Below are 12,465 nucleotides of genomic sequence, written 5' to 3' on the forward strand. Positions count from 1 at the left end.
TAAGGACCTGGACAGCAGGAACAGGCCTTAGAAACAGAGAACAGCAAGATCCTAACCTGGAAACTGGTTTCCCTGGAGTCCGACGTCGAGTAGCCTGAGACCTGGAGCCCGAGGTGGAGAAGCGGCGCTGACTGGAAAAGCAGACGACGTACCCGGAGCCGCCAGAGGTCGAGAGAGGGCGCCGTCAGAGGTCGTGAGGAGTACCAGAGGTCGAGGAGGAAGTCACCCGAGGTCTAGTGAGCGGCGTCATCGGAGGAGTGAAGTCCGCCCTCCGGAGTCGTCGGAGACCGAGGTGAAGTGTACCGGAGGTCGGGAGTGAGGATCGCACTCCGGAGTCGCCGGAACCTGAGAGAATCGTGCCGGAGGTCGGGAGTGGAGGTCGCACTCCGGAGTCGCCGGAAACCTGAGGAGAGGAGCACCGGAGGTCGGGAGTGAGGATCGCACTCCGGAGCCGCCGGAAGTCGACACCGAGCCAAGGCCGGCCGACGTCATCGAATCCGAGGTCGCCATCGGACCGGAGCCGCCCGAAGTCGACATCGAGTAAAGACTGCCCGACGCCATCGAATCAGAGGTCGAGATCGAGCCGAGGCCGCCGACATCGAACCGGAACCGCCTACCGGCGTCGTCAGGAACTGACATTGTGCCGAGGCCGCCGACATCGAATCGGAACCGCCTCACGGCGTCGACACGACTCCAGCGGCGTCGGAGCATCAGAAAAAGGGCAGTAAGTGGAGTAGAGGGCGCCAAAGGCCCTGTGGAATCCTAAGAGACTACTCTAGGGGTTAGAGAGGTGCTGGAACCAGCTGGACTGTGCCAGGGGTGAGCTGGGACTAATCTAGAGAGGTTGTGTGGAGTGAGAGAGCCAGGTCTCTGGTATTCCCCCCTTGATCTACCTCAGTTTAGGCCTCAGCCTTGTCCAAGCCAGGGAGTAGACACCCTCAAGCCTTCCACATCCCCACAAGCTGTGCCTGGGCCAAATCAGCCCTTAGGAATTCAAATGTGATCTGATTCTATGAGTGTCACTGTCGGCTTTTAATTATTTATTAGGGGCACTGTATTTATTGTATTTAACCTATTTATTGCTTCACTGTATTTATTGGTCCACAGTATTTATTGATGCACAATATTTATTGGTTTACAGTATTTATTGCCTCAGAATATTTAATTGCCTGTATGTATTGCACTTATATTTATGCCTTCATTATTTATGATCACCCCTATTTATTGAATCATTAAGCCAGTATTTATTTGACCTGCACTATTTAAAAAGTTTGTATATGGTGATTGTGTTATTATTTATCTAATCAGCAACTGAGAGAAAAAGAAGATAAAGAAAGATATTTTCATAATTTTTACGGTGTAGAGTCGTTTTTGGAACGGATGCACGCATGGTTATTGTATGGGTATGACGTATGCTTAGCACGGTGCCGGATTCCTGACCACTCGAGCCAAGCTACCACAGTGTGTCCGGAAGAACACCACCACCCTTTCAGTGTGGGAGTGGGTTTTTCCAACATTAATTGGTGGCAGCGGTGGGATCGAGCTGTGCCTACGTATACTCAACAATAACTGTGGGTAGTCCATAGGCCTACACCGGGAGTTTTCTCAAAGCGGCCTTCCTAATTGTGGGTTTTTGTTTTTTCCAAATTTACTCTGGTGGTGGGAGGAGGTATTATTAAAGGTACCCCCCTGCATAGTTACTGCACAAAACCTGTCCTCTAACCTGAGTGGGCGAGATGGAGTTTGTACTAGAAAATCTAGAAACGTACACTGTGGCCCAACTCAGGGAGTTTTGCCAGCGGGAGGGGGTGTACTGTCCCCCAGGAGCAAAGAAGGGTGCACTCCAAACCAGCTTAAGGGCTTGGGGGGAGGCACGACGGGAAAGCAAGGCTGAGGAGGAAGACAGGGATGGAGAGCCTGACACCGAGGGGGCTGAGATGTACCAACCTGAGGTGGGGAACCTGTCAGCGGGGCCCAGGACACTTTCCAGGAAGGGCAGCAGTGCCTCTAGCGGTGGCTTGTCTGAAGTGGAGCTAACAGACCGGAGGGAGAAAAGACAGCTCACATGGGACTTAGCAAGGCTGGAGAAAGAGAAAGAGGAACAGAGGATGGCTCATGAGATAAGGCTGAAAGAAATAGATCTTCAGATCCTGAGAATCGGGGCACACCCTGTACCTAACGGTGGCAGCAAAGACCAAGAAAGAGAGTTCGCTAGGGAACCCAAACCCTACCTGCCAAAGGACATAGTAGCTAGCTATGGAGTGGGTGATGATATCGCCAAGTGGCTAGCGGCCTATGAGGTCTCGTTAAGGGCCCATGGGGTTCCAGAGAAGTACTGGGGAGGGGGATTGTACAAGTACATGCCTCCAGCTGGTAGGGATGCTTTATTGGCCCTCGAAGAGGATGAGCAGACCCACTACCCCACCATGAAACTGGCGCTCATAAGAAAGTTTGGACTAACACCCGAAAAGTACAGGCAGAAGTTCAGGGGTAGTCACAAACTGGGCACACAGAATTGGGTGGACTTCCTGGACTATGCAAAGAAGGCACTGGAGGGTTGGATTCAGGGCAGTGAAGTGAGGAACTACGAGGGGTTGTTTGACCTAGTACTGAAGGAACACCTGCTTGAGAAATGTTTCCCTGAACTGCGGCAACACCTGGTGGATAGCAAGCTGACTAGTCCCCGGAAGCTTGCTGAGGAGGCGGACATTTGGGCTAGTACCCGGGTGTCCACAAGGGGGACTGGAGGGGATACTCAAAAGGCCGGACAGGGCGCCCCCCAGAAGAAAGAGGGAGGGGAAAAGAAAAAGGAGTTCTCCAAAGGCCCCCAAAATAACTTCCAAGGGAACAGGATTCACCCCCAGGGCTAACCCACCCAGAAACCCTAATCCTGGCCAGAGTCAGCAGCCAAGGGTTGTCCATTGCTATGAGTGCGGTGGCGTTGGACACTATAAAGGAGATCCGAAGTGCTTGAAACGACCACCCCCTCCCACTGGAGGAAAGACCCCCGGAGTAGCTAGTGTAGTGCTCGGGGAGGAGATGCCCTTAACTAAGGGAAGGGAGTGGGCGGGTGTCACTTTAGTGTCCCTGGGAGAACGGGAGATGGTTCCTAAGATCCAGGTGCCCGCAAATACTGTAAAGTATGGGCAGTGGGTCACCATCAACGGCCAAAGAGGGGAGGCTCTGAGAGACACAGGAGCCAGTATGACTATGGTGCGTAGCCAACTGGTGTCTCCAGAGCAGGTAATTCCCGATGTACTCCACCCAGCCGCGATGGCTGACGGCAGAACAGGCCACTATCCAGTGGCCGAGGTTCCCTTTGAATGGGGGGGGGGTTGCAGGTTCACTTCGAGTTGCCGTAAGCCCTGCCGTGCCAGTCGATTGTCTGCTGGGGAATGACATGGAGCACAACGCTTGGAAGGAGGTGGAATACCGGACTCACACTGAGATGCTGGGTACACCTGAATGGGCCTGTGTTAGCACAAGGTCCGCGACTACCCGAAGAGGGAGTTCGTTTCGGCTGGAGCCTGGAACAAAGGCCCAGCCAGCTGCCAGTCAAGGGAAGAACCGAGGACGGGAGGAGCCTGCCTCGGCGTCCCCACCCCGTAGGACGGATAGGCCACCGGAGGTGGTGGACCAGGAGTCTGCGGTGGGGGACATTACCAAACTGGAGGACCTACCCATCCCGGCCGAGTGGCACGTGGAGGGAGGCCCGTCCAGGGAGGAATTCTGCCAGGGCCAGAGGGAGTGCCCTACCCTTGAGGGGCTGAGGCGACAGGCCGAAGCCCAGGCAGCAGGGAACGTTGAAGGGAACTACAGTGTTTACTGGGAGGATGGCCTCCTCTACAGTGAACCCAAGGCACCCCTACATGGATCGTCACGAGCCTTGGTAGTTCCTCAACGTTATCGAGCCTTCCTTCTGGAGTTGGCTCACGAGATACCATTGGCAGGACACCTGGGGCAAGACAAGACCTTCGCCCGTCTTGTCCCACACTTTTATTGGCCTCAGATGAAAGTGTCGTCCGATACCTACTGCCGGACATGTGTGTCTTGCCAAGCCAGTGGGAAAACAGGGGTGAAGCTGAAAGCTCCCCTGGAACCACTTCCTGTCGTTAGCACCCCCTTTGAAAGGGTGGGCATCGACATTGTGGGTCCGTTAGATCCACCAACTACAGCTGGTCACAGGTTTATCCTGGTCCTGGTGGATCATGCCACACGGTACCCAGAGGCAATACCTCTGAGGACCATAACTGCACCTGTTGTGGCTAGGGCCCTGATGGGAATCTTTACCCGAGTGGGTTTTCCCAAGGAAGTTGTGTCCGACAGGGGGACCAACTTCATGTCAGCGTACATGCGGGCCATGTGGAAGGAGTGTGGAGTGACCTACCGGTTCACAACTCCTTACCACCCCCAGACCAATGGTCTGGTGGAGAGGTTTAACAAAACCTTGAAAGGCATGATCAGAAGTCTGCCTGAAAGCCTGCGGAGGAAATGGGACGTCCTCCTACCCTGTTTACTTTTTTCCTACAGGGAAGTGCCACAGAAGGGAGTGGGCTTCAGCCCCTTCGAGCTTCTGTATGGGCACCCTGTGCGTGGACCTCTCAACCTGGTGAGAGACGGATGGGAAAGAACTCCCAGAAAGCTTCCCCAGGATGTGGTGAGCTACATGCTGGCCTTCCGGAGCCAAATGGCTAAGTTGTGGAAGCAAGCTTCTGACAACTTGGAAGCCAGCCAAGCAGTGATGAAGGCGTGGTATGACCACAATGCTCACCCAGTGGAGTTGGAGCCTGGCCAGAAGGTGTGGGTGATCGAACCGGGAGAGCTTAGTGCCCTCCAGGATCGCTGGTCAGGACCCTTTGAGGTGTTGGAGAAGAAGGGTAAGGCTACCTACTTGGTGGACCTGAAGACCCCTCGTCGGCCCCTGCGGGTGCTGCATGCCAACCGCCTCAAACCCCACCACGAGAGGCCCGAAGTCATCTTGATGATGGTGACGGACGGAGGAGAGGACGTGGAAAGCGAGCCTCTCCCCGATTTGTTTGCGTCTCAAGAGAAGGATGGGTCGGTGGAGGGAGTGATTCTCTCCCCATCTCTAACTCCTGAACAGCAGGAGGACTGTCGCCAGGTCTTGGGGCAGTACTCTTCGTTGTTCTCCCTTGTCCCGGGTAGGACTCACCTGTGCGTCCATGACGTGGACACAGGAGACAGCCCACCTGTGAAGTCCAAGATCTACCGGATGTCAGACAAGGTGAAGGCCAGCATTCACAGTGAAGTCACTAAGATGCTGGAGCTAGGAGTGATCGAACCTTCTAGCAGCCCCTGGTCTAGTCCGGTGGTGTTAGTACCAAAAGCTGCACCACCGGGTGCCCAACCAGAACTGAGGTTCTGTGTGGACTACCGGGGACTGAATTCAGTGACCAAAACTGATGCTCATCCGATCCCAAGGGCGGATGAATTGATTGACCGGCTGGGAGCTGCCCAATATCTAAGTACCTTTGACCTTACTTCAGGGTACTGGCAGATCTCTTTGACTGATGGAGTAAGGGAAAGGTCAGCCTTCTCCACGCCCAATGGCCACTACCAGTTCTGTGTGATGCCCTTTGGGCTCAAGAACGCACCTGCCACGTTTCAGCGCCTGGTAAACCAGATCCTCACCGGAATGGAGAGTTTCTCTGCTGCTTATCTGGATGACATAGCCGTCTTCAGTAACTGCTGGGAGGATCACTTGCGTCACCTGCAAGATGTTCTCCAGGCCCTGAGACAAGCTGGATTGACGATCAAGGCCAGCAAGTGCCAGATCGGGCAGGGGTCGGTAGTGTACCTTGGACACTTGGTGGGTAGGGGAGCGGTGCAACCCCTCCAGGCGAAGATCGAGGCCATCATGGCCTGGGAACCCCCCAAGACACAGACTGAGGTCCGAGCATTTTTGGGCCTCACGGGATACTACCGCCGCTTCGTGAAGGGGTACGGTACCATCGTAGCCCCCCTCACGGAGCTCACGTCCAAGAAACAACCTCGACGGGTAGTCTGGACGGAGGCTTGTCAGCAAGCCTTTGAGAGATTGAAGAAAGCCATGTGCGAGGCCCCGGTCTTAAGGGCCCCAGACTTTTCCAAGGAGTTCATTGTCCAGACAGATGCATCAGAACATGGCATTGGGGCAGTGTTATCGCAACTCAACGAAGAGGGTCTGGATCAACCCGTGGTCTTCCTATCCCGGAGACTACTTCCCAGGGAACAGAAGTGGAGTGCAATAGAGCGTGAAGCCTTTGCAGTGGTATGGGCTCTGAAGAAGTTGCGGCCATACCTGTTTGGCTCGCACTTCCTGGTTCAGACCGACCACAGACCCCTTCGTTGGCTGATGCAAATGAAGGGGGAGAATCCCAAGTTGTTGAGGTGGTCTATTTCCCTACAGGGAATGGACTTTCAGGTGGAACATCGGCCTGGAGTGGACCACGCCAATGCAGACGGTCTCTCAAGGTATTTCCGCCTTAGTGATGAGAACTCCCAAGGGGTTGGGTAGCTCTCCCCACTTTCAGCTGGGGGGACGCGTGTTAGACCTGTCAGCCCTTAGGGTGGTCCCTCCTCATCATTATTTATTTTGTCCCACTTTTGCCTCAAACCCTATTTGAATTTTTCCTTTTTGGGAACCACCAGACTTTTTCGTGTTGCTGCAGATTCAGGGAGCCATTTTAGCTACCCCTGAAACTTCTGTCTGAGGGCCTGGAGCACAAAATGGTGGCCACCTGTGACATCACCAGCATCCACTGGAACCTACCAGAACATTCCAGAACCCTGTGACAGTTGGAGGCGGTTTAGAATGTTGGGAAGCTAAGACGGAGAGTTGGCAGTTGGAGCTGGCAGTTGGCACCTGACTGGTGAAGAGTGAGCAGCAGAAACCTGAAGGAGGAAGGAGTGAGGCAGCAGGGGTGGAAACTTGTGCCTGGAGTGGGGTCCATAAACCCACCCTTGATACTAGTCCCTACTGACTGAGCCCAGCCTGGAGCCCTGTGTGGGAAGAAGTAAGAAAAACCATCCTAAGGACCTGGACAGCAGGAACAGGCCTTAGAAACAGAGAACAGCAAGATCCTGACCTGGAAACTGGTTTCCCTGGAGTCCGACGTCGAGTAGCCTGAGACCTGGAGCCCGAGGTGGAGAAGCGGCGCTGACTGGAAAAGCAGACGTCGTACCCGGAGCCGCCAGAGGTCGAGAGAGGGCGCCGTCAGAGGTCGTGAGGAGTACCAGAGGTCGAGGAGGAAGTCACCCGAGGTCGAGTGAGCGGCGTCATCGGAGGAGTGAAGTCCGCCCTCCGGAGTCGTCGGAGACCGAGGTGAAGTGTACCGGAGGTCGGGAGTGAGGATCGCACTCCGGAGTCGCCGGAACCTGAGAGAATCGTGCCGGAGGTCGGGAGTGGAGGTCGCACTCCGGAGTCGCCGGAAACCTGAGGAGAGGAGCACCGGAGGTCGGGAGTGAGGATCGCACTCCGGAGCCGCCGGAAGTCGACACCGAGCCAAGGCCGGCCGACGTCATCGAATCCGAGGTCGCCATCGGACCGGAGCCGCCCGAAGTCGACATAGAGTAAAGACTGCCCGACGCCATCGAATCAGAGGTAGAGATCGAGCCGAGGCCGCCGACATCGAACCGGAACCGCCTACCGGCGTCGTCAGGAACTGACATTGTGCCGAGGCCGCCGACATCGAATCGGAACCGCCTCACGGCGTCGACACGACTCCAGCGGCGTCGGAGCATCAGAAAAAGGGCAGTAAGTGGAGTAGAGGGCGCCAAAGGCCCTGTGGAATCCTAAGAGACTACTCTAGGGGTTAGAGAGGTGCTGGAACCAGCTGGACTGTGCCAGGGGTGAGCTGGGACTAATCTAGAGAGGTTGTGTGGAGTGAGAGAGCCAGGTCTCTGGTATTCCCCCCTTGATCTACCTCAGTTTAGGCCTCAGCCTTGTCCAAGCCAGGGAGTAGACACCCTCAAGCCTTCCACATCCCCACAAGCTGTGCCTGGGCCAAATCAGCCCTTAGGAATTCAAATGTGATCTGATTCTATGAGTGTCACTGTCGGCTTTTAATTATTTATTAGGGGCACTGTATTTATTGTATTTAACCTATTTATTGCTTCACTGTATTTATTGGTCCACAGTATTTATTGATGCACAATATTTATTGGTTTACAGTATTTATTGCCTCAGAATATTTAATTGCCTGTATGTATTGCACTTATATTTATGCCTTCATTATTTATGATCACCCCTATTTATTGAATCATTAAGCCAGTATTTATTTGACCTGCACTATTTAAAAAGTTTGTATATGGTGATTGTGTTATTTATCTAATCAGCAACTGAGAGAAAAAGAAGATAAAGAAAGATATTTTCATAATTTTTACGGTGTAGAGTCGTTTTTGGAACGGATGCACGCATGGTTATTGTATGGGTATGACGTATGCTTAGCACGGTGCCGGATTCCTGACCACTCGAGCCAAGCTACCACAGTGTGTCCGGAAGAACACCACCACCCTTTCAGTGTGGGAGTGGGTTTTTCCAACAAATATCATCACAATATGTTATTAAACATTATCCAGAGAAGTTTTAATGGCAGATATTTGAGCTTTATAATATGAATTGTGATAGTTATGATATGCCATGTTGATTCAAACTAGCCACACTTTAGCTGAGGTATATTGTGCCCAATCTTTACCATTTTGTTAAATCCTAGTGGCTTAACCTGTTTTGGTTGTTACATTTAAGAATGCTCTCAGGTAACACATATTGACACTATGTTTCTTACTACAGACAAATGAAAAAGAAGAAAAGATTGAGGCTAGAAATGCTAGCTTGGAAAATGAACTCCTGCAACTGAGAAATCAAGTGAAACGCATACAGAGTGAAACTCTTCCTGATTTGGTTAAAGAGAATGCACAGCTCTTAAATATGCCAATTGTAAAAGGGGATTTTGATCTTCAGATTGCACGGCAAGATTATTATACATCTAGGCAAGATTTGGTGTGCAGCCAGTTGATGAAGCAAAAATCCTCTTTTGAGCTGCTTCATCTAGCTTATGAAATTGAGTTGCGAAAACACAGGGATATTCACCGCCAACTGGAGGCAGTCCTTGAAAATTTGAAGCAATGCAGCAAGTCATTGTATCAAAGTCTAGAAATGCTGAACGACCCAACCATCTCTCGGTTTTCAAAAGTCAAACACTCCATTGACTCCAAAGATGGCACTTCTACTGGGTATGTATTGCTTTGGATGGACATTGAACCCTCACCCCATGTTGATTATTATCATTATTAAGCACAACTTTGTGCTTCTGACATGTTCAAAGCTCATGCTTCGTTTCAATCACTTCTCCTTTTACCTCTCACACTTTCATTTAGTAACCAATTTGCATCATATATAGATTAAAAAAAAAAAATAATCTTTTGGACTCCAGGGCCCATTGACCAAAAGCAATGAATAAACTAAATGTATTTTATCTTTGATGTTTAAATGGCTATGAAATATTATTCTCTCTCAGGGGATTTCCATTGATAATAAGCACTGAATAGTCCCGTCCATATGCTGGGATCCTGTAGCACTTCTTTAAAATACATCTTCTTTAAAACACATCTTCTTAAGTGTAGACCTTTGCCTTACTTCAGAAAGGTGAAGACTAGGACCTAATTTGTTAAAAATATTTTGCAGCCTATAAAGACTGTTGCTCACTTATTTTAATCTTTCTTCAAATATAAATGAAAGTATCATTAAAAAAAACTCCGAAAAGGCTCTGGGAGCTGAGTAACTTTCTTATAAATGTCCTTCACACATATATCTATATCCTATAGTGTTAAAGAGAACAGCCCCAATACACTTCGACTTCACACGAGTCAAGAGATATAAATATACATCATCAATTTCCCATAACTGCTGGAATCAGCGTTGCACCAAGGTGAGGGTGTGTCTGTTCTGCCGAGACCAGCATAAATCAGCGCTAAATCACTTCCACCTCCTGCTTCTATAAAAACAAGTCCTTCCCAGTATAAGAATTGGCTTGGTAGTTTGGTTTGCCCTGTTCCCATCATGCACTGGGACAGGTACAGACTAATTTGCATGTAGCCAGGTTCTGAGCTGAGATGGTGCAGTGAGCTAAAAAATGGTGATGGATTAAAACCATGATCTCTTGACTTGGTAAGAGTATTCTGCATCATTCAGAAACTCTGTCCATCACCACCCCCTTTTTCCCAAATCATCTATAAAAACAAGTACTGACACTGCTTGAGACTTAATTTATTCAGATCTCTGGCGTTACGCGTTTCGGCAGTCTTCACTGCCTTGCTCACACAATATGGAAAACGTTTTTACACCCTTATATACACGTAGCCACGCTGTGCATAAAGTGAGGCATGGACCTAGTAAACACACTGTTGAATATTTTTCTGTTGAAATATTTTTCCATGCCTGCTTAGTAAACCTATTTTTCTAGCCTCTTATTTCATTATTTATCTTTCTTTTCTTTCTAATAAATGTAATCCTCTTATCACTTTAAAGTGCAAGAGCTATGAAAGTGCAAAATTAGATCCTTCATTATACTTCTTTTGTATTCAGGCCATGTTTACATGATGACATTTTTGCAACCTGTCATTACCTCTGAGCCAGGTGTCAGATTGTTGTGTCTGAACTATTGATTACCAATTCCTGGCGCAAAGACTTTGCACGTCTGAACACAAAGAGGGGCTTTTTGGGAACCACATGACCAATCGCAGGATCGCTATTAATAAGGTTCCAATGCCTAGTTAGATTCTTTCTCAATTTCTGGTGAGAAGTGTGGGTACCCTGTGATCATCCTTAGTTCATTTCTGTCACCTAATTATTATATATTTTTTTCCTGTTTCATTTTGTGCAAAGACTTTCTTGACACCCTTTTTGCTTTACTTTTTGCTTGACTTAATACCAGAGGGCTATACCCTCTTTCAGCAGATCTGTTCTGAAGTTCCATCTGTGCCTCCCTCTATATAGTTTCTTCACTGCAATTCCTCTTCATCTGAAGATATTCAGCGTATGGAATGCTTTGTTTTAATTTACTCTGATTGAAACCTTCTGAGTGCAATTTTTTTTTTTTCCCCGCATTTGGCCTTCATGTGTTTGTGTGTATTTTATTGTTTTTTACAAACTCAACCAAATCAAGAATGCATACCTCTGTGGTACTAATATTGGAAGTAAAATTCAGATTTAAATCCTTCAGTTTTTGTACAAATGCCTGTGCAGATTTGGGGGTTCCATTCCACTGAATAAATAGATTGTCAATAAAACTTGTACAAAGGACCACGTTCTCCACCCACTCTGTGGCATCCTGATCACTTGCTCCTCCCACCAGCCCATATGTAAATTGGCTTAACTGGGTGTGAAGCAGGTTCTAGGTTGATAACATTTACCCCAGCACAGAGCCATGCTCTTAGAAATGACGGAGTGGTGTCTCCAGAATAATTTCTTCATGTTTGGAAAAGACAGACCAGTCAGGGGTACTGCCATGGGCACCTGCTTCACCCCCAGTTATGCCAACTTACATATGGGAGGAAAAGGTGCTCATGGATATTGTATAGGTTATTAGGTGTCGAATATTGTACAGAATTTTTTGTTTTGTTTTTTTATAAATCTTTTTATTTAAACATCTGTTTAATTTTAGACATTACAGAGGAATTAACACATCTGTGCACTGATATGACATAGGATGGGACATGGTGCATCATTACATGGAAAAGGAATGATACGGGGAAAGGGGGTCATCATGTTCAATGCAACAAGGTGGTGAACATATTTCTCCACGGTAGGTGTTCCAAGGATCCCGTATTCAAGGCCACTTTTTGGGGCAGCCCCAGGCCAAGTAAACAGTCTTCTCCCTATACGTATACCAATCAAGGTCTTTCTCCCATGCGTCTATTGTAGGCACCCCAAAGCTGTGCAATATTTCTTTTCGTGATCATGAGCCCTAATGTGGTCCATTGTGTCTGGTGAGTGTTGAGATCAGTAGGCTCCCATATGTTTAGGAGACACCTTCGCGCCTCTGGTTGGAGATTGACTGAGAGTACTGTGTTGATAATGTTGTGGACCTTGCACCAGAATGAGCTTCTAGCAGCACACCCCCAGATTATGTTCATAAATGTACACGTGTCCACATCGCCTCTTGCAGTCCCCTCCATCAGCTCTCCCCATATATACCAGACGGGGTCCCGTAATGTGTATATACCCTGTGGAGGATTTTGAGCTGTACTAAGTCGTGCCGGTATAGCGACTACTCTAGGAGAGGACACTGCCTCCTGCCAGTCCTCGTCATCTGGCTCCACCCCGTCCTCCCACCCATTTCACCCGCTATTTCTGTATTGGGTCTTCCATGTTATTTATAAGGTTCTTATATATTAGGGAAATATTTTTTTCCCGATAGGTGACCATCCAATATTCTATCTTCCAGCGGTGAGGAGTCAGGAGGA

The 12,465-nt window shown here is 49.4% G+C and overlaps 1 protein-coding gene across 3 annotated transcripts in view; it reads left to right on the plus strand.

Annotated features, from left to right (window-relative positions):
* HAUS3 (HAUS augmin like complex subunit 3) overlaps positions 1–12,465 on the plus strand; it is a 58,219-nt gene that overhangs the window by 24,524 nt on the left and 21,230 nt on the right. For all 3 annotated transcript variants that reach the window (XM_085642550.1, XM_085642551.1, XM_085642552.1), the window contains one exon: positions 8,792–9,234. In XM_085642550.1, the coding sequence (XP_085498676.1) occupies positions 8,792–9,234 (443 nt within the window). The remainder of the gene's footprint in view (positions 1–8,791; positions 9,235–12,465) is intronic.

The sequence above is a fragment of the Triturus cristatus genome, chromosome 2_2 (genome assembly GCF_964204655.1).
Source record: "Triturus cristatus chromosome 2_2, aTriCri1.1, whole genome shotgun sequence".
Taxonomy (NCBI): Eukaryota; Metazoa; Chordata; class Amphibia; order Caudata; family Salamandridae; genus Triturus; species Triturus cristatus.